We start from the raw sequence: 25,972 nt of genomic DNA on the forward strand, positions 1-25,972 counted from the left end.
TATTGCTCATAATATTATCTTACTATTATTTGTATTTCTGTGGTATTGGTTGTGATATCTCCTCTTTTATTCGTGATTTTATTTATTTGGGCCATTTACTTTTTATTTCTGATCACACTGGCTAGGGGTTTATCAATTTTGTCAATTCTTTCAAAGAACCAGCTTTTTGGTTTCATTGATCTGTTCTACTGTTTGTTTTTTGTTTTGTTGTTGGTTTTTTTTGATAGCATTGATTTCTGCTCTAATCTTTATTATTTCCTGTCTTCTGCTGGTGTTGGGTTTTACTTGCTATTCTTTTTCTAGCTCTTTTAGGTGTTAGGTTAGGTTGTGTAATTGAGACCTTTCTTCCTTTGTTAGGAAGGCCTGGATTGCTATATACTGTTGTCTTATGACCACCTTTGTGGCATCCCAAAGGTTTTGGATGGTTTTGTTTTCATTTTCATTGGCTTCCATGTACTTTTAAATTTCCTCTTTAATTCCTTGGTTAACCCATTTACTCTTTAGTAGAATTTTCTTTAATCTCCAAGTATTTCTGTTCTTTCTAATTTTTTTCTTGTGGTTGATTTTGAGTTTCATAGAGTTGTGGTCTGAAAATATGCAAGGTATGATCTTGATTTTTTTGTACTAGTTGAGGGCTGATTTGTGACCCAGTTTGTGATCTATTCTGAAGAATGTTTCGTGTACACTCGAGAAAAATGTGTATTCTGCTTCTTTAGGATGAAGTGTTCTGAATATATGTTCTGTTAAGTTCATGCAAGCCAGTGTATCATTCAAAGCCATTGTTTCCCTGTTGATTTTCTATTTACATGATCTGTCCATTGCTATAAGTGGGGTGTTGAAGTCCTCTACTATTACAGTATTATTATCAATGGGTTTCTTTGTTTGTGGTTAATTGATTTATATATTTAGGTGCATGTTGGGGGCATAAATATTTACATTTGTTAGATCTTCTCAGTTGATAGGCCTCTTAATTATGATATAATGCCCTTCTTTATCTCTTGTTACAGTCTTTATTTTAGTATAAGTATGGCTACTCCAGTTTTCTTTTGATGATCATTACCATGACAGATGGTTCTGTTTCCTTAATTTCAATCTGCAGGTGTCTTTAGGTCTAAAATGAGTCTCTTGTAAGCAGTATATAGATGGGCCTTGTTTTCTTATCCATTCTTATACCCAATGTCTTTTGATTGGAGCATTTAGTCCATTTACATTTAGGGTGAGTACTGAAAGATATGAATTTGTGCCATTGTATTGGTGCTTCTGGTGATGTTCTCTGGTCCTTTCTAGTCTTTGTTGCTTTTGCTCTTTTTTGGTTTGTTTTATCTTTTTTCCACTCAAAGAGTCCCCCTTAAAATTTCTTGCAGGCCTGGTTTAGTGGTCATGAACTCCTTTAGTTTTTGTTTGTCTGGGAAACTCTTTATCTCTCCTTCTATTTTGAATGACAGCCTTGTTGGGTAAAGAATTCTTGGCTGTATAGTTTACCAATTCAGAACATTGAATACATCCTGCCACTCCTTTCTGGCCTGCCACGTTTCTGTGGATAAGTCTGCCATGAATCTGGTATGTCTTCCCTTATAGGTTAAGGACTTTTTTCCCCTTGCTGCTTTCATAATTCTTTCCTTGTCTTTCCTTTGTGAATTTGACTATGATATGCCTTGGTGATGGTCGTTTTTTATTATTTTTTTAATATAATGGAAGTTCTCTGTGCTTCTTGGATTTTGATGTCTGTGTCCTTCCCCAGATTAGGAAAGTTTTCTGCTATAATTTGCTTACATAAACCTTCTGCCCCTTTTTCATCTTCTGGGACTCTTATTATTCGGATGTTATTTCTTTTAATAAGTAACTGAAATTCTCTAAGTCTTGTATTGTGATATTTTGCCTTTGTTTTCCTCTTTTTTTTTTTTTTTTGCTTCATTTTTCTCCACAGTTTTATCTTCTGTATTGCTCATTTGCTGCTCTGCTTCATCCATCCTTGCCATCGTGGCATCCATTCGAGATTGCATCTTGGTTATAGCATTTTTAACTTCAGCCTGACTAGATTTTATTTATTTTATCTCTGAAGGAAGGGATTCTCTGGTGTCTTCTATGCTTTTTTCAACCCTAGCTAGTATTCTTGTTATTATGGTTTTAAATTCTAGTTCCAACATGTTACTTATATCTGTGTTGATTAAATCCCAGCTGTCATTTTTTCCTGTTCTTTCCTTTGGGGTGAATTCCTTCATTTTGTTATTTTGGAGGAAGAAAAAAATTAATAAAAAAATGAAAAATAAAACAAAGAATCAAATAAAGGAAGCTATATCCTGAGTATGTTTTCATCTGCTTGTTGAAAGAAACTTGATAGGATAGAGAAAAAAGGGAAATGAAAGAAAAAAAAGCTAAGAGGAAATTTAAAAATTAAAAGAAATTATATAATAGAATAAAATAAAATAAAATACAAAATTTAAAAAATATAAAAATAAAGTAAAAAAAATAAAATTTTCTATATCCAAGAAAGAGAAAGAAAAGAAAGAAGGGAAAAAAAAAACCAATTTAGGTAAAAAAAGAGAAGCAAAGAAAATGACTAAATAAATGAGCCAGGAAACAGAATGAAACCTGAATGAAGTTATATCCAGTTTCCCCTAGAATTGAAACTGTGAAGCACTCTTTAGTCCATACACTAAGTAGGTGGAGTGACTTGTGCTCGTCTTCTGGGGGATGTGCTTGCAGGGCCTAGTTTGGTGGGGTTTGGTGTAACAGCCCCGTTCTCCATTAATAGCACTGATTAGCTTACTGTGGTGGATCAGTGTGCGCGCATGCATGTGTGTGCATGGGAGTGGTGGAAATGGCTTCACCCAGCTCCCTAGTCTCTGGTGCTGGAACTTCGTGCTCTCACTGACCCATGATCAAGCACCTCTCCTTTGTTTCAGGCCTCTTATACTCCCTGCCTCTACCCTGTCCATGTCCAAGTTGTCCCCTTGCCAGGCGGCACCTCCCTCCAGAGTTTTTTCTCAGGTGGGGTTGTATTTCCAAACCCCACAATTAAGAGACCCCTGCAGCTTGGATCTGCACCAACTCTCTGGGGGAGGGTCTTGCCGAGCAATGGCTGGGTGCTGGCTTGCCCCAGAAAATGTTCATGTTATTGTGCAGTGGCAGAGTTTCAGAGTTTATGGCAAATCACAACATACATCCGGCGCCAGGTTTTGCCACACCATGGCATGTTTGTACGGGGACAAAATACCAGCAATCATGGCTGCTCTCCAGGATCCAATGTGACTATTGCTTGTGGGGAGGCCACATGGTCTCTTCCAAATGCACTCCAAGGGAACCAATTCTCCCTGTGTGGCAGGTGGACCCCTCAGACTGCGTTGCCTGCTTCTGGGGATTCACTCTACTTCCTCACCAGAGCACCACCAGGCACTGAGTTCCAAAACTTCAGACTCTGTGATCCACCGTTTATAGAATCCTGGTGGTATTGAAACCCTCTCCTTTCTCCCTGTCAATGGTTTTGGGTAACAGATTTCTTGTTCAGTCCCTTGTGAGTACTTTCACTCTTTCTCTCTCTCTCTAGCTACTTTCAGGGAGAGTGCTTCTCTTGCATGATCCCAATGTGCAGCACTCTCCCCCTTTCTCTTTCTCTCTCTGACCTCTCTCAGCAAAAACAGCTCCCTACTCTCTGCGTCTTTTCTCTTCTCCAATTCACCTCTTTGCACCATGTACCTGCTGAGTTCTGTGGCTCAAGTTATGCAGATTGTTGCATTAATCCTCAGATCAATTTCCTAGGTGTTCAAAATGGTTTGGTGCTGATCTACCTGTGTTTCAGGGATGAGACAGGCTCAGGGTCTCCATGCTGCTCCACCATGTTAACTCTTCTCTAGTTTTTTTTTTGATGGTGTCCTGTAAGTCTGATAGGCTTTTCTTCACTCCTTTTTATTCCTTTTTCTTTTGCTCATCTTGATTAGATAATTTCAATTGATCTTTTAGCTCACTGAATCTTTCTTCTGTTTTGTTAAGACTGCTATTCAAGCTCTTTATTGATTTCTTCATTTCAGTCATTGTATTCTTCAGCTCTGAAGTTTCTGTTTGGTTCTTTTTAATGTTTTCTATCTCTTTGTTGAAATTCTCATTTTGTTTGTGTATTATTTTCCTGATACTGTTATATTGTTTATATGTGTTTTCTTGTAGTTCTCTGAGCATCTTTAGAACATTTATTTTGAGTTTTTTTTGTTGGATAATTCCTGTGTCTCCATTTCTTTGGGACCATGTACTGGATGGACGTTTACTGTATTCCTTTGGTAAAATCATTTCCCCCTGTTTTTTCTTAATCCCTGTAGCCTTGCACATATGTCTGTGTGTTTTTAAGAGCAGTAACCTCTTCCAGATATTACAGACTGACTTTGGTAGGAGAAGACCTTTACCTGTGAGTGGGGGCATACTATAGCATGCTATAACCTAGGTCTAGTGATGCAGGGGTGTGTGGCAGCAGTAGGTCTGGGGAGCATGATGTCTCCAGCTCAGGCTCCTGAGGGCCATAGTTTTGACAACTGCATGGATCTTAGCAAGCACTGCAGAGGGTCTGCAGTGGCTGCAAGGGCTGCTGGAGCCTCAGCAGTGCTTCTAGGGCTAATGGCTAAGGATCAGGCTAGGTGGAGGTAGGGCTGGAGGGGAACCCTTTCTAGCTAGGAAGTTCCCTCTATGTGCTAAGCAATGCTGGCTTGAGGGATGGGATGATACTGCCAAAATATGCAGTCTTAATGTTTCTAAAATTTCTTAAGTGGACTTCTGAGCTTTGTGAGAGTGCTATTGTTCATGGAAAGCTCTTCAATTGTTGATCATTTTGTGGGGTGGTGGGAATAGAGTCTCCTACTTTGCCATTTTGGTGATGTCACTTCTGAGACCATTGTTTTTAAATAGAGTGTTCTTGAGTATAGCAATTTAGATTGGCAATTTGTTTTTCTTTTGGATCATCTAAAGCTTCATTGTACTCTGTACTTGTATCTCTCTGTTTTTGAGGACTTAAATGTTAGTATAGATGTTGCTCAGTTGGAGGTAATGTGTACCAATTCTCTTAAACATTTTTTCTTTGTCAGGTTTCTACTATTTCTCATATCTTAACAGGAATAATTAGGTTATGTTGTAGTAACATATAATCCAAATTTCAGAAGAATTAAATAAACAAAATTTATTTATTCTTACACTACACATTCTGTCCAGTTTGGCTGGGCCTCTGCTTATAATTGTTCAACTTCTCAAGTTGTTGAATGCCTCACTCTCTTATGCCACCACTTAAAAAAAATTTTTTTTAACGTTTATTTATTTTTGAGAGAGAGAGAGAGAGAGAGAGAGAGAGAGTGTGAATGGGGGAGGGGAAGAGAGAGAAGGAGACACAGAATCCAAAGTAGGCTCCAGGCTCTGAGCTGTCAGCACAGAGCCTGACATGGGGCTCGAACTCATGAGCTGCTAGATCATGACCTGAGCTAAAGTTGGACGGTTAACTGACAGAACCCCCAGGTGCCCCAAGCTTTTATATATTTCTTTCTGGAAGTGCCACACATCATTCTTTTCACACTTCATTCAAAAGGCAGATCACAAGGTCATGCTTAACTTCAAACAGGCAAGGAAGTATTGATATTTACATGCATCCAGAGAAAACCAGAAATATTGCTGAACACTAGTCATGTCTACCACATCTATGATATGTCTACAGATAAACTCGTTTTTATGTCTTACTTGAGTTTTGTTGGGTTTATTCACTTTAAGCATTAGTGTGTTTCATAAGTTCTGGAAAATTTATAGCAATATGTTTCAAATTTTGCTTCTGCTCATTTCTCTCTCTTTCTGTGTGTGTGTCTTTCTCTGTCTTCCTGTCTTCCCTCCCAATGTCACTTTAATTTAGTGTAAACCTTCTTGCTCCATTTATATCTCTGATCCTCTCTTCTGTATTTTTTGTTCTTTTGTTTCTCTGTGCAGTATTCTAGATAATTTCTTCTGACTTATTATTCACATCAATAACTCTCTGTACCTGAATTTAATCTGATGAAAAAATTTTAATTTCAACAAACATATTTTTCACCTATAGAAGTTCTTTTGGGTTTAAAATTTTTTTCTACACTTTTTTTTTAGTTCCTTGAAGATTCTTTAAGAGTGTATTTTTATTTCTTTAAATATAGTATGAATGGTTTTTATATAGCCTATATCTGATATATCTAATATTAGAAGTATTTATCCATTTCAGTAGTTTCTCTTGGCTATTGCTTAAAAAATTTTTTTAAATGTTTATTTTTGAGAAAGAGTGTGGGTGGGGGAGGGGCAGAGAGAGGGAGACACAGAATCCGAAGCAGGCTCCAGGCTCTGAGCTGTCAGCACAGAGCCTCACATGGGGACCGAACCCACAAACTGCAAGATCGTGACCTGAGCTGAAGTTGAATACTCAACCGACTGAGCTAACCAGGCGCCCCTCTCTTGGTTATTGTTAATGGGCTTTTGTTTCTTTGTGTGTATGTTTATTCTTGACAATGTACTGGCCATTTTACTTATGAAAATTATTTATAGAAGTGATTTGAGGCCTAGCATGAAGGCAATTTCTTCTGCGAGGATTTTATTTTTCCCATGATTTTATAGCATTATTAGTGGTGGGCCACCTTAATACAAGTACAAAACTGATATTATATAGACAATCTAGAGATTCAAATACTAAATATAATTTTATACAAGGGCATGTCTATTTCAGTTGGTATCCCAGCTTATTGTGGAGACTGTTAGATGTCTCATCTGGGTATAGGTTTGGATTTGATTTATGCCTCCTCAAAGGCCGTGAGAAAGCCACATTTTCTTGTATAGGGTAATTCTATTCAGGCAAAAACATTGCACACTCCTGTGTTACAATTAATTCCCATTTTCCCTTCAGATTTGGCCTGATTTTTCCTTCCTATCTTATCAGGTCTTTAATCTTTTAAGATCACTTTTAGTATGCTTTACTCCACTTTTTTTTTTTTTTTCAGCAGAAGAGATAGCCTCAAATAACCAAGCTTACTATTACTGAGAAAGTCTTCTGGAATTTTTTACAGTCATGAAATCATCCACTGGCTTGTGTCACCAACTAGATATAAGCTACCTGAAGGCAAAAACATTATCTTATTATTTTCTACATTTACAGCATTTAGCACAGGACCTGTCTCTCAATCAGTGTTATCATCATCATCATCATCATCATCATTATTTTTATGATGTTACTATTAATAATAGTTTCTTGTATACTTTTAGAATCTTATTTCAATGTATTACCTCATGTCAGACTTTTTAAAAAACTGAGTAAGCTTCATAGGATGTCTCCCTTCTTCTACTCTTTTACCTTCTTCCCATTTACTTCCATTTCCTTCCTAGAATGGACCTCAACAGGTGCTGTGGATTGAATTGTGCCCCTCCAAAATTCAGATGTTGCAACCCTAGTTCCCAATGTGACTGTCTTTGGAGATATGGTCTGTAGGAGGTAATTAAGGTTAAATTAAGTCATAAGAGTGGGGCCCTAATCCACCCTCATAACAAGAGAAGAGAGAGAATTATCTAGCTCCATCTTTCCCTGTGTACACATACTGAGAAAAAGTCATGTGAACACACAGTGAGATGCAGTGGCTTACAAACCAAGAGAAGAGGTCTCAGAATGAAAACTACCTTGCTAACACCTTGATCTTGGACTTTCCAAACTATAGAACTATGACAAAATAAATTTCTGTTTAAGGCACCTAGTCTATGGTGTTTTGTTATGGCAGCCTGCCTGAGAAGACTACTAGCACACTAGGAGTCTTTTCCAAGTTCAGCATCTTCCCAGATGTTTCCCTTTTTTTTTTTTTTTTTTTTTAATTTTTTTTTCAACGTTTATTTATTTTTGGGACAGAGAGAGACAGAGCATGAACGGGGGAGGGGCAGAGAGAGAGGGAGACACAGAATCGGAAACAGGCTCCAGGCTCCGAGCCATCAGCCCAGAGCCTGACGCGGGGCTCGAACTCACGGACCGCGAGATCGTGACCTGGCTGAAGTCGGACGCTTAACCGACTGCGCCACCCAGGCGCCCCAGATGTTTCCCTTTTTGATACACCACTTCTAACTTCCAGAGTGGAAGCATATGGAGCCAGGTATAGACCCGAGCAGTGCAAATGGGTACCCCAGGGACAAAGCCTTGATTATATTATGAGAAAAATTCTCATTTTGCTAACCCCAATTCAAAGCTAATGGAGATGATTCTAGGGCCTCAGAAAACCCACTTCTCTGTTCCTGACAGGAGAACAGTAACTTAGTCTACTAGATGACAAGCTGATATGACAAGAAAGAGGTGGTTTGGGTCCCAGTTCCAAGTAGGACCAAGATCACAGATTTGGTCACTTAGGAAGAAGTCTTATTTGGATGAAATGATTAAGCCACTCATATAAATCTCCATCTTGTCCACCCTCCTATTTTCTGACCCTGTAGGGAAGCCCTAAATTAGTAATATATTGCTGTACAACAAATTACTGCCAAACTTGGAAGCTTAAAACAACAACTATCTAGGATCTCATAGTTTCTATGGGCCAGGAATCTGGGCATGGCTTTTCTGGTTCCTCTGATCTCTGATCTCTGATCTGGTTCCTCATGATCTCTCACAAGGTTGCAATTACCTTAAAGTTCAAATGAGACTGAATGCCACCCAAACTTATTTACTTGGTTATTGGCAGCATTCAGCCACTGGTGGAGTGTCTAACTTAGAGCCTCAGTCCCTTGCTGACTCTTGACTAGACACCTCCCTCAGTTTCTTGTCATGTGGATCTCTCCACATGCAGCTCAAAATGTGGCAGTTGGCTTCATCAGAGCAAACAAATGAGAGAGCAAGATGGGTCAATGAGAGAAACCAGCGTCCTCTTGGAACATCTCATCACTTTTACCAAATTCCATTGTTAGATGAATGTTACTGGGTTCAGGCCGCATTCAAGTGTGAGGGGGATTACATAAGAGTGTGAATATCAGGAAGCAGGAATAATCAGGACAGTTTAGAGGCTGCTTACCATGGTCCTCTCTTCTAAAGCTAGATGAGAGTCTTCTGCATGAGACAGAGAAGGAAAGGGAAGATTCTTCCACTGACCTCGGGGACTGTCAACTGTAACTGAGATGGAGGAATTTGGGCCCCTACCAGCCTTATGCAAATCTACTGGGAGGGCAGTAGCACCTAGAGTCATCTGAAGGTCTGTCCTCATTGGTATGCATGGAGCTGAGTCTTACTGGCTTGTGAGAAATAATTGTGTATCTCTTCCAACTCCATGTTCAGTGATGCCACATTGGTAGCTTCAAATTGATCACAGTGTTTATAATACAGAAATCGACAAATGTTATACATGAAAGGTCCCCCTCACCCCTCCACCCTACCCAGAGAGCTCATTTTTTCATACTTACCAGAATACCACTGCATGGTCTCCTAAAATCTCCTGTGTCCTGTGTTCTGTGTATGTGTCTCTCTTGCAGCTGTGGAGCTGAGTCTGAAGAATGGGAGACACCACTGTGAGGGGAGAGTGGAAGTGAAATACCAAGGAAAATGGGGCACAGTGGATGATTACTGGTGGAGCTTGAAGGATGCAAATGTGGTGTGCAGACAGCTGAAATGTGGACATGCTCTTGATGCTCCCAGAGCGGCTCATTTTGGATCAGGGGTTGGGCCTATTTGGTTTACATATATTGTTTGTAAAGGTACAGAATCAACTCTCAATGAGTGTAATTCTTTTCATATTCAAAACTACAGAAAGAAAATCGATTTCCACAGTAATGGTGTTGGAGTAGTCTGCTCAGGTAAGGCCTGTGTGGTCTCGTGAGGGGTTTCCAGTAGGAGTAGCCTTGGTTTAATTCCCAGAATAACTAACAATGCAGGATCACATATTTGGGCGAAGACTCCAGTCACACAGTGACTCCTAGAGTATTAGGTGTTCAAGGAAGCATAAGGACTTGCTTGGCCCTGGACAGTGAAGGCTCCAGACCTATGGGTCACAGGGCCATTCAGAGCTCAATGATCTGTCATAAGAAGTAGGAAGGTGGAGTCAAATGTTTCATACAGGTACAACCCAGCAATTGATGAAATAAGTTTCATCATGGTAGCTCTTTTGTTTTCTTTCATGAGATGGTCAGTCAGGTACAGACAAAAGAGGGGACATGGGAGAGGTGGAAAAGTGGATCTTTTCAAATTGTAACTTTGGCAGATCTTTGATGATACTAATTCAGGTCCCTAAAAAACACAGTTATTTTCTTTTTTGAGAACTACTTTATTGAAGTATGATTGACATGCAAAAAACTGTATATACTTAATGCATACAATTTGATGAGTTTGGAGGTGAGTATACATCTGTGAAAGCATTATCACAGTCTGTGCCATAAGAGCTATCTATCATCTCAAAAGTTTCCTCCCACCCTCTTTATTATTATTAAAAAAATAATTATTTTCAAGGGGGCATTTGAGTTTACTACCTTCAGTTAGGGTTTTTGAAGAAAGCTTGTTTTCTGGCATTTCAGGTAACATTCCTTATTGTCATGAGGTCCTAATCATGGTATCAACTGCAGATCAACTTTTGTAAACACTACAGGAGGACCTGACTTATTTTGTTTGATAAATCAGTATCTGAGGAAAAATGGAGTCGGTGATGTCAGAACTTCTATTACTACCTTAAGAAAATTGATGCTTTTGATATTAATTCCAGTTAAGATACGCTTAAAGACAAAAAGAGTTTGAGGGTGATATGGCATCTAAACATTGATTTTGTTTTTTACTCCCTGACCACCATTACCATCGCTTTAATTTTAACTTTTCATATTTTTATGAACTGTTTCGATTTTCTTCTAATCTCTTTGTCAGAAGTTTATTCCCTCTGGTCTGTTTCTATATTTTCCAGAACATGTTTTAGTGTGTAAAGGGAAGTCAAAGTGGTAATGATGCAGTCTAGATAAGAACAGGCAACCATGCCCTTTATAAATTTTCAAATTTAAATTGAATTCTTGAATTTCCTTTCTCTCAATTTTAGGAAAGGGGTATGAAAAAGACATTTCAGCCTCTAGTAGATTGTTAGAAATAAAATATTGTGTTTAAGAGAAATTCAGAGGTAGAAAGAATGATCTCTGAAGAATATAGAGGAGTTTGTTTGAAATAAAGAGGGAATTTCAGAGGGTTCGGGGAGAAAGATTGGGGAGGGGCTTCACAGATTGGGAAGGGCCACAGCACTGAGGTACAGAATGGTAAGGGGATGAAGATACAATTAATTGAAGGAGGGGAGGTTGGGGACTGAAAATCCATGCTAATTCATATATTCACTACAGCTTCTGTTTTTAACCTTCTTGTTCTCATTTCTTCCTTCCCTCTCTTCCTCTATGTTGATGTAGGAGTAGTTTTTGAGTTCTGTAGAAGTGCTGGTATTTGAAACTTGCAATTTTCTTTGTGGGAAGTTTTTATAATATGCATTCTATTTCTTTAACAAATATAGGACTAGTTATATTTTCCATTTCTTTTGGTATCCGTTTTGGATAAATTGTGTTTTTCAAGTAATTAGTCTTCAAGGATTCATCCTATTATAAGTAAAATTTTCAAATTAGGACAAAGTTTGTTCATATCTCATTATCGTTTGCTTATTGTAAGATCCATAATGATAACCCCCTTTCCATCCCTGATATTGTTAATCTGTGTATTTTTTTTTTTCTTGATCAGGTCTACTAGAAGATTATCAGTTTTATTTTTAAGGGATTCACCAATGAACTTTGTTGATTTTATTTATTGTGTATTTGTTTTCTATTTCATTAAGTTTTGGTTCTTCGTTTACATTTTTTTGTTATGATTTGCTGTTATTTTTATAGATTCTTGAGCTGGAATTTTAGATAATTTATTTTTAGTTTTTCTTTTCTATTCTAATGTATGCCATCAAGGAAGTGTCAAGGCTCTAGATTTCCTTCTGAGCACTGCTTTAGCTATATCCCACTAATTTTGATATTGCATGATTTCTTTTGTATTTTATCATCATGAAATGTTTCTTATTTCTGAATATATTTCTTATCTTGTAGTCTTACTTTTTTGATATTAACATAGATACAATAGCTTTCTTTGATTAGTGCTTGCATGGTTTATCTTTTCTGATACCTTTCATATGTTTCTATGTTTATATTTAATGTACATATGTTTTGTGGATAGCATATGGTGTGTCTTACTTTTTTCCCCCTAGTTTTATTGAGATATAATTGAAGTTGTGCCTTACTTTATTCAGCATGATTATCTTGCTTTTATTTGGAGTATTTAAATTATTTCAACTTAATATAATTATTGATATGCTGGAGTTTAAGTCTACTAGCTTGCTATTTGTCTTATGTATTCTTTGTTCCTGTGTCTTTGTGTATTTTTTAGTATTCTCTTTTATTTACCCTATTGGTTTATTAGATATATTGCTTTTCTTAGAGTTTACCATAATGCTGATATTATTACTTTAATTATGTTTTACCTTCAAAGGATATTATCTCACTTAATAGATAATGTAAGACCTGAACACAGTATACTTCCATTTCCCTGTTCTTGTCATTTGTGCAATTGTTGTCATACATTTTACTTATAAATATATTATAAATCTTATAACACATTGCTGTGATTTTTGCCTTAGCCATTTTATTATTTTAAAAATGAGACAAAATTTTTTTATATTTACCCACAGATTTATCATTTACAGTAGTGTTTATGGCTTTGGGTAGATTCACATTTTCATCTGTTATTATTTTCCTTTAGCTTGAAGAACTTTCTGTAACATTTTTGTGTAGTGCAATTCTGGTGGCCTCAAATTCTATCATTTTTTATTTATCTGAAAACGTTTTTATTTTCATTCAATTTTGAACTGCATTTTGACAGGCAATTGAATTCTAGGTTGATGGTGTCCTCCCAGTACTTTAAAAATGTTTCTACATTGTTATATGGCTTGCATTGCTTCTAACAAGAAGTTTTGTTTTTATGCCCCCCTGTATAATGTACCAATTTCCTTTGGATGCTTTTAAGACTTTTTTAAAAGACTTTTTTAAAAGACTTTTTTGGGGGTGCCTGGGTGGCGCAGTCGGTTAAGCGTCCGACTTCAGCCAGGTCACGATCTCGCGGTCCGTGAGTTCGAGCCCCGCGTCGGGCTCTGGGCTGATGGCTCAGAGCCTGGAGCATGTTTCCGATTCTGTGTCTCCCTCTCTCTCTGCCCCTCCCCCGTTCATGCTCTGTCTCTCTCTGTCCCAAAAAATAAATAAACGTTGAAAAAAAAAATTAAAAAAAAAAAAAGACTTTTTTGTAATGATTGGATTTCAAAAATTACATTATCAAGTGCCCTGAGGTAGTTTTCTTTATGTTTATCTTGTTTGGAATTTGTTTAGCTTCCTGGATCAGTGAGTTTGTAGTTTTCATTAAATTTGGAAAAATTACATCCATTGTTTCTTCAAATATTTTTTTCTACTCATTCCTTATTCTGAATCTCCAAATACATATTTTAAAATATGGGTTAATATTAACCCATATGTGATTGCATTTCCATTTCTTTCTTTCTTTCTTTCTTTCTTTCTTTCTTTCTTTCTTTCTTTCTTATAGGATTCGTACCCAGTGTAGGGCTTGAACTCACAATCCTGAGATCAAGAGTTGGCCACTTAACTGATTGAACCACCCAGATGCCCCACCACTTTTCCATCTTTTCTCTCTCTGTGCTTCAAAGAGAAAGCTTCTATTGCCCTGCATTTAACTTTACAGTTCTTTTATTCTGCAGCATCTAATCTCTTATTAAGTTATCTATATAATTTTTCATTCCAGATATTGGATTTTTCAGTTTTAGAAGTTCCATTTGGTTATTTTTTTCTAGTTTGTAAAAATCTGTTTTATGTTTCATTGAGTATATTTATATAAGTCATTTAAATATTTTGTCAGCTAATTCAATCATCTCTCTAATTTCTGTATCTGGTCTTAATGCTTACTCTTTTAAAAATTAAAACATTTTTTGGGGCACCTGGGTGGTTCAGTTGGTTAAGCGTCCAACTTTGGCTCAGGTCATGATCTCGCAGTTTGTGAGTTCGAGCCCCGCGTTGGACTCTGTGCTGACAGCTCAGAGCCTGGAGCTTGCTTTGGATTCTGCGTCTGCCCCTCCCATGTTTATGGTCTCTCTCTCTCAATAATAAATAAACATTAAAAAAAATTAAAACATTTTTAAAACGTTGATGAAGGAAATGAAAGGATATACAGATAAATGGAAAAGACATCTTGGGTTCATGGATTGCAAGGTGGCTATTCTTTAAAAAAAAATTTTTTTTTAATGTTTATTTATTTTTGAGACAGAGAGAGACAGAGCATGAATGGGGGAGGGTCAGAGAGAAAGGGAGACACAGAATCTGAAGGAGGCTCCAGGCTCTGAGCTGTCAGCACGGATCCCGACATGGGGCTCGAACTCATGGACCGTGAGATCATGACCTGAGCTGAAGTCGGACGCTTTTTTTTTTTTTCAATATATGAAGTTTATTGTCAAACTGGTTTCCGTACAACACCCAGTGCTCATCCCAAAAGGTGCCCTCCTCAATACCCATCACCCACCCTCCCCTCCCTCCCACCCCCCATCAACCCTGTTTGTTCTCAGTTTTTAAGAGTCTTTTATGTTTTGGCTCTCTTCCACTCTAACCTCTTTTTTTTTTTTCCTTCCCCTCCCCCATGGGTTTCTGTTAAGTTTCTCAGGATCCACATAAGAGTGAAACCATATGGTGTCTGTCTTTCTCTGTATGGCTTATTTCACTTAGCATAACACTCTCCAGTTCCATCCATGTTGCTACAAAGGGCCATATTTCATTCTTTCTCATTGCCATGTAGTACTCCATTGTGTATATAAACCCCAATTTCTTTATCCATTCACCGGTTGATGGACATTTAGGTTCTTTCCATAATTTGGCTATTGTTGAAGTCGGATGTTTAACCGACTGAGCCACCCAGGCGCCCCACAAGGTGGCTATTCTTATATCCTAGGGTTTCAAGAGAGTTGGCTAGAACCACACCCTTCCTCTCCTGACTCTCTGAGCTCTCTTAACATCCATACTCATCTTCTTTCCCATGTAGGTCACCTAAGAAGTTCATGGAATATTTTGCATCCAAAATTATCAGAAAGATAAAATTTGAAATTATAACTGTGGACCGGTTATAATGTCTATATTTCTAATCTTGAGCCATCAGTCTGTCAACAGGTTGTCATGCATTCATGGATACAGCCCTCATGATTTTCCCTATCCTCAGCCACTTGAGGATTGACTCCTAGGAGAGAAAGCTGACCAGAATTTGAGCCCCGCAAGTCTCAGGATGACTTTCTAACCTTGTCTGGCTGATACATCTCTACTGTCTCATAGCCCATGTCCCGCTGGGTTGGTTCTGTTCTTCATACCTTTGTACTTAAGTCTGAATGCCTATGTATTATGCAGTTTCCTTGGGCCAAGACTTGTAGATGAGGAATTCACTTCTCTAACCAACCCCAAAATGTATTCACCTACTCCAAATAGTCTGTCTTCAGAAACTCACTCATGGAGGTCCTATTCTGCCACCAACTGTTAAATCCTTTCCTCTGTGCCAATGCCCGGGAAAAGAAAAACTTTTACTTTGACATGTCACTGTCATACACCATTGTCCATGACATGTCACTTCTAATTGCCAAGCCAGAATCATGAATATTTACCTGTGTTTGTTGTTGTTGTTTTTTCTCCTAGGATTTGTGCGTCTAGCTGGTGGGGATGGACCCTGCTCAGGGCAGGTAGAAGTGCATTCTGGAAAAGACTGGACTCTAGTATCTGATGGGAACTTTACATTCCTCACTGCCCAGATCATCTGTGCAGAGCTGGGGTGTGGCAAAGCTGTGTCTTTCCTGGGAGATGTGTCCTTCAGGGAGTCAGATAGACAAGTGTGGCCTGAAGAATTCCGGTGTAAGGGGGATGAACCTGAGCTCCACTTCTGCCCTAGAGTGTGCTGTCCAGGAGGTGCTTGCCACCCTAGGGCTGTTCAAGTTTCCTGTTCAGGTGAGATGCAGAGCAGGACTTCAACCTCGCTGCATACTCTGCTGGGGTAAGAAAAACATGAGATCGCACCGAAACCCTGTCTTCTTTTACTAGCATACACGGAAGTCCGGCTCATGAAAAATGGCACCTCTCAGTGTGAGGGACAAGTGGAGATGAATATTTCTGGACATTGGAAAGCCCTCTGTGCCTCACACTGGAATATGGCAAATGCCAATGTTGTTTGTCAACAGCTTGGCTGTGGAGTTGCTATCTCTGCTCCAAAAGGAGCATACTTTGTGGAAGGAGGTGATCAGATTTGGAAAGCTCGATTTCACTGCTCGGGGGCTGAGTCTTTCTTGTGGAATTGTCCTATGACTGCCCTGGGCATTCCTGATTGTGCTCATGGAAACACAGCCTCTGTGATCTGCTCAGGTAAGAGAGAGGGAAGGGCTAACTGCTACTCAGGATGCTTTTTGAGTGAAATGTCCCTATGAGCAAAGAGTGTGGAAAAATTGTTTTAAAAGTGAGAAAATCCATGATAAAATATGGTTCTTTTCATTGCTATTTGCCTTTAGGTCAAGGCAAGGAATTTAGGAGGGATATCTGTTAAAATTAACACACTGTTGGGACGCCTGGGTGGCTCAGTCAATTCAGTGTTTGACTTTCGCTCAGGTCATGGTCTCGAAGTTCGCTGGTTCGAGCCTCATTGGTCTCTGTGCTAAAAGTGTGGAGCCTGCTTCAGATTTTCTCTTCCCCTCTCTCTCTGCTTTCCCTGCTAGTGTGCTGTCTCTCTCTCTCTCAAAAAATAAACATAAAAAAAAAATTAAATTAACACTATTATTTAAATACATCTGAGTATTTATAGAGAAAGTATATTAAGTAGTAAGTGTGTAGCTCGATGAGTCATAATAACATGAACGCTGTGTAACCCCAACCCAGATCAACAAAGAGATCATTAGCACCCCAAAAACCACATTCATACCCTACCAATCACTATCCCTGCCCTCCTGCCTGAAGAAAACCAGTCCCCTAACTTCTATGCTATAGGATAGTTTTTTCTATTTTGAGCCTCATATAAAATCATATAGTATGTTTCGTTTTGTGTCTAACTTCTTTGATTCCATACTATGTTTGTGATTCATGCATGAGTTATTTATAGCAGTGCTTCCTTCATTTTTTATTGTAAAGCGTTCCATTGATTGACCATGTGACCGGGTATTGATCCATCAACTGATGGTGGAGTTTTGATGTATTTCCAGTTCTTAATTATTGCAAATAGTGATGTTACAGATAATTGTGACAGTGACTTGTGGTGCAAATATGTATGTATTTATTTTGGGTGTTTAACTCTTGTTTTTTTATTTTTGCTCTTTTAATGGTGTTTATTGATAAGCCAAGTTCTTAACTTTAACAAGGTTTAGTGTGTCAACTTTTTTTTTTTGGCACACGATGCTTCTTATATCCTTTTATTAATTTTTTTAAATGTTCATTTATTTTGAGAGAGAGAGAGTGTGAGCGGTAGAGACGCAGAGAGAGAGGGAGACACAGGATCTGAAGCAGGCGCCAGGCTCTGAAGCTCTCAGCACAGAGCCTGATGTGGGGCTCGAATTCATGAACCATGAGATCATGACCTGAGCTGAAGTCGGATGCTTAACCACCTGAGCTACCCAGGTGCCCCTTCTTATGTCCTTTTAAAGAGAACTTTAAAGATCCTGAAGATATTCCTCTATGGTATTTATAGAAGTTTAGTTACCTTTATTTCACATATAATTGTATGGTCCTAGAATTGATTTTCATGTGTGATAGGGGTCAAATTTCATATTTTTATCAGGATACTCAACAGACTCAGACTCCTTCCCTGAAAAGAGACTTTTCCCCACTGCAGTGCCTCCTTTGTCATAATGAGTCTACGCATGTCTGAGTCTTTTTCTGGATTCCATTCTCTTCTATTGTATCCTTGTTTATTCTGGCATTAATGCCCCCATTCCATAATTATTGTAACTTTGTAGTATGTCTTGATACGTGGTAAAGTTACTCCTTTAACTTCATTGTTTTTCTTCTCAAGTGTGTGGATCATTTGTGGTCTTTTCCATATATATTTTATTTTAAAAAATGTTTATTTTTGAGAGAGAGAGAGAGGGCATGCATAAGTAGGGCAGGGACAGAGAGAGGGAGAGAGACAGAGAGAGTGAGCAGGGGGTGGGAGAGAGAATCCCAAGCAGGCTCCACGCTCATTATGGAGCCCAATGGGTGGCTTGATCTCATAAACCGTGAGATCATGACCTGAGCCAAAATCAACAGTTGGACACTCAACCAACTGAGCCATCCAGGAGTCCCCTCCATATAAACTTTTAAAATTAGCTTGTCATTTTCCACCAAAAAATAGCTTGATGATCGAGTCCAACATGGTGACATGTGAAGTTGCTAAACTCACCACCTCCCATGTATACATTTTTCCAATTCTCATAAATGAGGTAGGAGTTATCCTCTCTCTCTTTTTAATTATTTGGAAGATTGAGTGTTAATTCTTTTTTTCTGATGTATTAAACTTTTTAGTTTTAAATGAACACAAACTTACAGAAAAGTTGCAAGAACCATAAATGTAAAAATCTGGGACATTGGAAGAAAGGTGAATTACAGACCATTTCTCTATAGGGATGCAGAATTCATGAAGAAAATGTTAGCAAGTTGAATCCAGAGATGTACAAAAATGAATGCACCACAACCAAACAGAGTTTTCCCAGAAATGCAAAGTTAGTGTAAAATATACCGATTAACAAAACTAAACAAAAAAAGAACCATGTAATCATTTCATCAGATGTTGAAAAGGCATTTGGAAAGATTTGAGAACGATGCATGAGAACATCTCTTAGCATATTGAAAATAGAAGGAACTTTCTTCAGTCTACAAAGGCCTCATTAAAAAAATCTGGTGAAAATGTCACACTTAATGGTGAAATATTGAAATATTTTTCCCTCAGATGAGAGAGATGATATTAATATCTATCACCATTGTTATCCAACAGTTTACTAGAGCACAAAAAATTTTTAAGTATAAGAATTAGAAAGGAAGAAACAAAACAATTATTTATAGACTGCATGATTGCAAGAAAACCCAAGAGAATCTACAGTTAGATTATTAGAAGTTATAGTCTAACTATAACATTGCTAAGTACAAGCCCATGCACAAAATATATGCAAAAAATAATTTTCTTAATAAATAGTATCAATAAATAGAAAATAGATAAAAAGCTGTACTACTCACAAAAAGATCAAAACATAAAATACTGGGGAGAAAAGCTAATCAAAGACATAAAAGATCTTCAAGAGAAATTAAAGAAGATGTAAACAATGGACAGACACACCATATAAATGAGTTGAAAATACTAAATATTGTCGAAGTTGGTTACCTCAAAATTCATCTGTAGATTAAATCCCACCTCAATCAAACTGTAATCATGTTTTTTTTTTAAGCAAAAATATTTTTAAATTTCAGCTTTCCTGAGGTGTCACTGACAAAATTGTAAGACATTTGAAAGGTACAATACGGTGACTGGATATGCATGTACATTGTGAGACGATTCCCCCATTCTAGTTAATTAATACAGATTCAGCCTCACACATTTATCTTTGTGTGTGTGTGTGAGAACATTTAAGTTCAACTCTTATAGCAAATTTCAATTATACAATATGGTGTTATCAGCTGTCGTCACCGTGTTATGCATTAGACTCTCAGAACTTATTCATCTTATAACTGGAAGTCTGTACGTTTTTATAAAACTCTTCCTATTTCCTTCACCCCACGCCCCCTGGCAACAGCTTTTCTATTCCATATTTCTATGATTTTGATTGTTTTTAGATTCCACATAAAAATGATATCATGCACTACCCATCTTTCTCTTTCCGACTTATTCCATTTAGCATAATGCCATCACTATCCATCCCTGGTGTCCCAAATGACAGAATTTCCTTCTTTCTCATGGTTGAATAATATTACATTATATATATGATGCATCTTCTTTATCCATTCATCTCTTGATCAATTAGCATTGTTATAATTCTATTATCTAGTTCACAAGCCTTATTCAGAATTTCACAACTGTCCCAAATACATACTTCGCAGCAAAAAAAGAGGTGAGGTAATATGCTACATTCAGTTGTCATACCCCTTAGTCTTCTCTAATAAAGGACACTTCCTGAATCTCACTTTGTATTTCATGACATTGACTTATTTTTTAGAGAGACAGAGCATGAGCAGGGTGGAGGGGCAGAAGGAAAGCGAGAGTCTTTTAAGCAGGTTCCATGCTCAGCATGGAGCACAAAACGAGGCTCGATCCCATGTACTGTGAGATCGTGACCCGAGTCGAAATCAAGGGTCAGACGCTCAACCGACTGAGTCACCCAGGCACCCCATGACATTGACATTTTTTAAAGAATACAAGCCAGTTATTATGTAGAATCTCCTTCCAATTTGAGTTGTGGCCATAGTCAGGAGAATGAAATCTTGTACAAGCATGGTAAATTGATGTTAGATTCCATCCTGCATGAGTGCAAATTGGATTCGTCTTTTTTCAAAGTAGAGATTATTTTACCATGTTGACAGTGATTTAAAAATATTAAGATATTTGATGTTAGTGGTAGGTATGGGGTAGTAGAAAAATACAGTTTAGTAGAAGAGCAAAAGACTACAAAATTCCTGGAAGATAATTTGGCAATATATATCTTAGTATATCCTATACATCTTTTAGATGCATTTTTTTTAAATAAAATTTTTAAAAAGTTTATTTATTTTTGATGGGGGATGGCAGGGACAGAGAGAGGAAGAGAGAGAATCCCAAGCAGGATCCATGCTGTCAGTGCAGACCCCGATGTGGGTCTTGATCTCATGAAGTAAGATCATGACCTGAGCTGAAATCAAGAGTCAGACGCGTAACCAACTGAGCCACCCGGGCGCCCCCACAAACATTTCATTCGTGGTAATTTAAACTCCTTGTCAGGTAACTCCAACAATTGGATACCCTGTATATTTCTTTCCAATGCCTCTTTTATCCTCCTGGATTTTTGTCAAATCTCTTCTCTTTTATTCCCGGTTATTATTATTTTTAGATTTTAATTTTTTAATGTAATCTCTACCCCAGCGTGGGGCTCCAACTCATGACCCCAAGATCAAGAGTCTCATGCTCTACTGGCTGAACCAGCCAGGTGCCCCTCTGCCTGGGCATTTTTTTTTTTTTAATTTTTTTTTTCAACGTTTATTTATTTTTGGGACAGAGAGAGACAGAGCATGAACAGGGGAGGGGCAGAGAGAGAGGGAGACACAGAATCGGAAACAGGCTCCAGGCTCTGAGCCATCAGCCCAGAGCCTGACGCGGGGCTCGAACTCACGGACCGCAAGATCATGACCTGGCTGAAGTCGGACGCTTAACCGACTGCGCCACCCAGGCGCCCCTGCCTGGGCATTTTTGATTGGCAGACATCATAGATGAAACATTATAGAAATCCTTCAGAAAGGATTTTACTTTGCTTCCTCCTGGCACCTGTTTATGGCCAGATCACCTTATCTAAAGGAATTGCATAATTAGATGCTGTGCATCTGTCCTTGTGAGGAATAGTCTACTTCTAGTTCAGTTTTCTTTCTATGGTTCAAGGGCTCTGGTTAATAGGGTGCCTCCTCCTTGGGTGACCCTCAATTATTCTTTTATTCCCCAGAGCCCTGTGAGTCTGGCAAAACCTGTGCTGAACCTTTCCGCATCTTCGCTAGAGTCTTGGAATTGACAAAGGCCTCGAGGGGAAGTGGCTCACCTCTGGCCGTCTTTTCTCTTAGAGCTTGGCTCCCCAAATTCTCACTGCCTTGGTAGATCTTCAACGCTTTCAAGCAGTACTGATATATTGCCACTTATTTTTTTTTAAGTTTATTTATTTATTATGAGAGAGAGAGAGAGAGAGAGAGAGACAGCGTGAGTGGGGGAGGGGCCGAGAGAGAGGAGAGAGAATCCCAAGGAGGCTCAGTGCTGCCAGCGCAGAGCCCAATGAGGGGCTTGAACCCATCAACAGTGAGATCATGACCTCAGCCAAAACCTAAGGGTAGGACATTTAACCGACTGAGCCACCCAGGTGCCCCGATACATTCCCACATTTTACAATTCATGCTTAGTGCCGCACTTGGCTTGAAAGACAAATCTTGGCCTTGTCAGAAGCAGGAAGTGAATTCTACCATTATGATAACATTACTCTCACGTAACAGCTTTCATCTCAGACCCCGGCCCCAGGTTCCATATTTAGTTTAAGTCAGCTTCCTGTTCTCCAACCCTAGTAACCCTCTGACCTTGCTGTTTCTGCAGGAAACCAGACCCAGGTACTGCCCCAGTGCGACGACTCTGTGTCTGAGCCGGCGGCCTCTGCGGGTTCACGGGAGAGTGCTCCCAACTGCTCAGGTAAGGGGTCCCACCGGACCAGAAAGCCCTTCCCGTTTCCTGTTCGATGCCCCAGTGGCCTGATTCTCCCCTCAGATCACAGACAGCTCCGCCTGGTGGACGGAGGCGGTCCCTGCGCTGGCAGAGTGGAGATCCGCTACCAGGACTCCTGGGGCACCGTCTGTGATGACAGCTGGGACCTGAACGACGCCCACGTGGTGTGCAGACAGCTGGGCTGCGGCGAGGCCCTCAATGCCACAGTCTCCGCTCACTTCGGGGCGGGATCAGACTCCATCTGGCTGGACGACGTGAACTGCACAGGAAAGGAGTCTCACATTTGGAAGTGCCCCGCCCGGGGCTGGGGGCAGCACGACTGCAGGCACAAGGAAGACGCCGGGGTCATCTGCTCAGGTCCGCCCGCACCCCGTCTGCAGGTTGGGCGAGGAGGTGGGGGCTTTGCAGGAGGGGAGGCTGAGCCCTGAGGGGGTGTTGCTGAAAGGGCCAGAGGAGAAGAAAGTTTCCTGCCCCAGTGCCGGGCTTTCTAGCAGATGTGAAGCTTAGATGCTTTCTTTTCCTCCTGTGGCAGCTGGGGTTGAGGTCCTTCCTTCTCAGCAAGACCTCCTGACAGCCATTTCCTACAGTTTCCATTCGAAAGCAGGGCCCGCTCTTCAGTTTTCCGTGGCGGCGAAGTCTTGAGGTCCCATTGCTGTTGAAATGCATGACCACACCGTTAGTGGTAGAAACCACACAGATTTATTAAATTAAAAAACAATTTTTTTTAACATTTATTCATTTTTGAGAGTGAGAGAGACAGAGCGCGAGCGGGGGAGGGGCAGAGAGAGAGACACACACACACACACAGAATCCAAGCAGGCTCCAGGCTCCCAGCTGTCAGCACAGGGCCCGACGCGGGGCTCGAGCTCACGGACCGTGAGATCATGACCTGAGCCGAAGTCGGACGCTCAACCGAGTGAGCCACCCAGGCGCCCCACAAATTTATGAATTTAGAGTTTTGTTTGTTAGAAGTCTACCAAGGGTCTCGCTGGGCTCCAACCAACGTGTCAGCAGGGCAGCATTCTTTCTGGAGGCTCTAGGGGAGATCCCTTTTCTCCATCTTTGCTAGTTTCTTAAGGCCGTGTGCATTCCCTGGCTGGTAGTTAGCTCCCTCTCTTTTTCTTCAGGCTGACAACGTTGCTCCCTCTGAGCATTCTTCCCATTCTTCCATAGTCACGTTTCCCTCTGACTGAAGCTGGAAAAGTCTTCCCGGTTTTAGGGATGTGATTGGATTTGGGCTCACCTGCTTAACCCACACTATTCCACTATGGTTATATTCCACATATCCCATTATGGTTAATGTCACCATCCCAAGGTCCTTAACCTGATCACATCTGCGAAGTCTCTTTTGCCATGTAAGGTAACATATTTACACAACACCTTTGAGGGGGCGTTATTCTGCCAGCATCCCACTTTCCACACTCTCTTTCCCAGACTCTGTTAGAAGTTTTGTCAGAAAGCAGGATTCAGCTTGCCCCCCGTGGAGAGTGCCCTCTCTGTTCATAGTCCATTACGTCATTGTGGTGGAAATAGAAACACAGACACAAACAGACAAAAGCAGGTAGAAGGCAGACAGATTTCAGCCTTGTCATCCCGTGGGTGCTTCCTCAGCAGAGTCAACGATGAACGTTCACCATCTCTGGCATGGAGAGAAAAAAAAAAAATCAAGAGCATTTGAGTGGAATGTTTACTGTGGATTGTTTCCCCCTCTCTCTCCTTTCGATGTAGACTTCCTGAACCTCAGGATGGTGAGCGAGGACCAGGAGTGTGCCGGGTGGCTGGAAGTTTTCTACAACGGGACCTGGGGCAGTGTCTGCCACAGCCCAATGACACCCATGACCTTGTCCATCATCTGTAGACAGCTTGGCTGTGGAGACAGTGGGACCCTCGACTCTTCCATAGTTCCCAGGGAGGGTTCTAGGCTTCGGTGGGTGGATCAAATCCAGTGTCGGAAAACCGATTTCTCTCTCTGGCAATGTCCTTCTGGCCCGTGGAAACACAGATCATGCTCTGCAAAAGAGGAAGCTTATATCTCGTGTGCAGGTAACTTACTGTTTCTATGTGTCCGTCCCAGTCCTGCAGGATGTTGTTAGTGAGATTTTATGTCTTCGAATCTAAGGGATGGGTTCAGTATGAGACTACAAAATGAAGTTTGGATGATGATTTGATTCACATGTTCCAATGTTGTTTTGAAGGAAAAAATAAGGAAACCTGTGCCAATAGGAGTTTATATGAAAGGTACCAGAAAGAATAAGTAATACCCTGATAAACTTTCTAAGCAATTGCTAATTAATTAGGAACAGTTAATTAGGAATAGCCCAACAGGTTAAAGTAAAATCAATCCTGATTGTTTTTCTTTTTTTTTTAAGAGAGAGAGAGAGAGAGAGAGAGAGAGAGAGAGAGAGAGAATGGGTGTGTGTGCCCGTGTGAGTGGGAGAAGGGCAGAGGAAGAGGGAAGAGAATCTTAAAAAAGCTCCATGCTAAGCCCCAACTTGGGGCTCTATCCCACAACTGTGAGATCATGACCTGAGCCGAAATCAAGAATTGGATGCTTAAACTACTGAGCCATCCAGACATTTCCTGATTGTTTCTTGAGCTGATGGTATTTTACTCTGGAATGCATTGACACCAGTCAGACTAGTTTTTCAGTCAGACTGTTGGTAGAGAGTAATTGAGTGCCTTGTAGGCACAAATTTATGCTGCGTGCAGGAGGATGGAGAAGAGAAGAAAATGTAGTCTTCGCCATCACGGAGCTTACAATCCAGCGTTGAAAACTCTTGTTCGACAGAAATTTCATGAAGAGCTAGAAAGTGCCATGGAAGTGTGGAATTGGGTAAGGGAAGAACTCATACTTAGGTGGAAACCTGAAGGCTGAGTAAGAGTATGTCAAAGGAAGAAAGTGGAGAGATCACTTGGGTCAGTGTAGGTGCTGAGGTGGGAGGAAACATGGTGTCTTTGAGGCACTGAGAAAAATCCCATCAGGACCAGAGCAGAAAAGAGGGAGGGAGAGCGGTACAGGGTGACCTTGGAGAGCAGTACAGAACCAGAGACCTCTGTGAGGCAGGGCCCAGGAAGACATTCCTGTTTGAGAGGAATTTGCTTATCTTCTTGGCTGCTGCATCCTGGGGAACTGAGAGGTCAGTGACCTCATGCCCCCATGTCTTTCTGCTTGAATTTAGCTCTTCTCAGAGGCTGTAGGATCCCAGTCTTCATGGCTGATCCTGTATCCTCTGGGCCTTTCATTGACCACCATGTACTTAATCTGTCCCCTTCACCCCACTCTCCCGAAATGTTCTGCAGAGCCTGCTGGAATTTGGAGCCCGACATCTTCAAACTCCCTTATGCCCTCAATGTTCCCTTCACTTTCATGTTCTGATCAAAACCCGACTTTTTCCTGGGAACACTGATTTGCCTGTCACCTGGAGGCTCTTTGTTTCTCTCTCAAAACACTCTTTTCTCTGGGCTGGGACTTGGAGGAGGTATGCTTCTGGCTCGCCGGTGTCACTTTCA

At 40.1% G+C, this 25,972-nt stretch overlaps 1 protein-coding gene across 1 annotated transcript in view; it reads left to right on the forward strand.

The window, feature by feature from the left end:
* The window catches only part of CD163L1 (CD163 molecule like 1), a 39,473-nt gene that overhangs the window by 5,673 nt on the left and 7,828 nt on the right, over positions 1-25,972 (forward strand). The window contains exons 2-7 of the mRNA XM_032593904.1: positions 9,466-9,786; positions 15,712-16,017; positions 16,111-16,428; positions 22,337-22,429; positions 22,505-22,819; positions 24,191-24,505. Coding sequence (XP_032449795.1) covers positions 9,466-9,786; positions 15,712-16,017; positions 16,111-16,428; positions 22,337-22,429; positions 22,505-22,819; positions 24,191-24,505 — 1,668 coding nt within the window. The remainder of the gene's footprint in view (positions 1-9,465; positions 9,787-15,711; positions 16,018-16,110; positions 16,429-22,336; positions 22,430-22,504; positions 22,820-24,190; positions 24,506-25,972) is intronic.

Source organism: Lynx canadensis, chromosome B4 (assembly GCF_007474595.2).
Source record: "Lynx canadensis isolate LIC74 chromosome B4, mLynCan4.pri.v2, whole genome shotgun sequence".
Taxonomy (NCBI): domain Eukaryota; kingdom Metazoa; phylum Chordata; class Mammalia; order Carnivora; family Felidae; genus Lynx; species Lynx canadensis.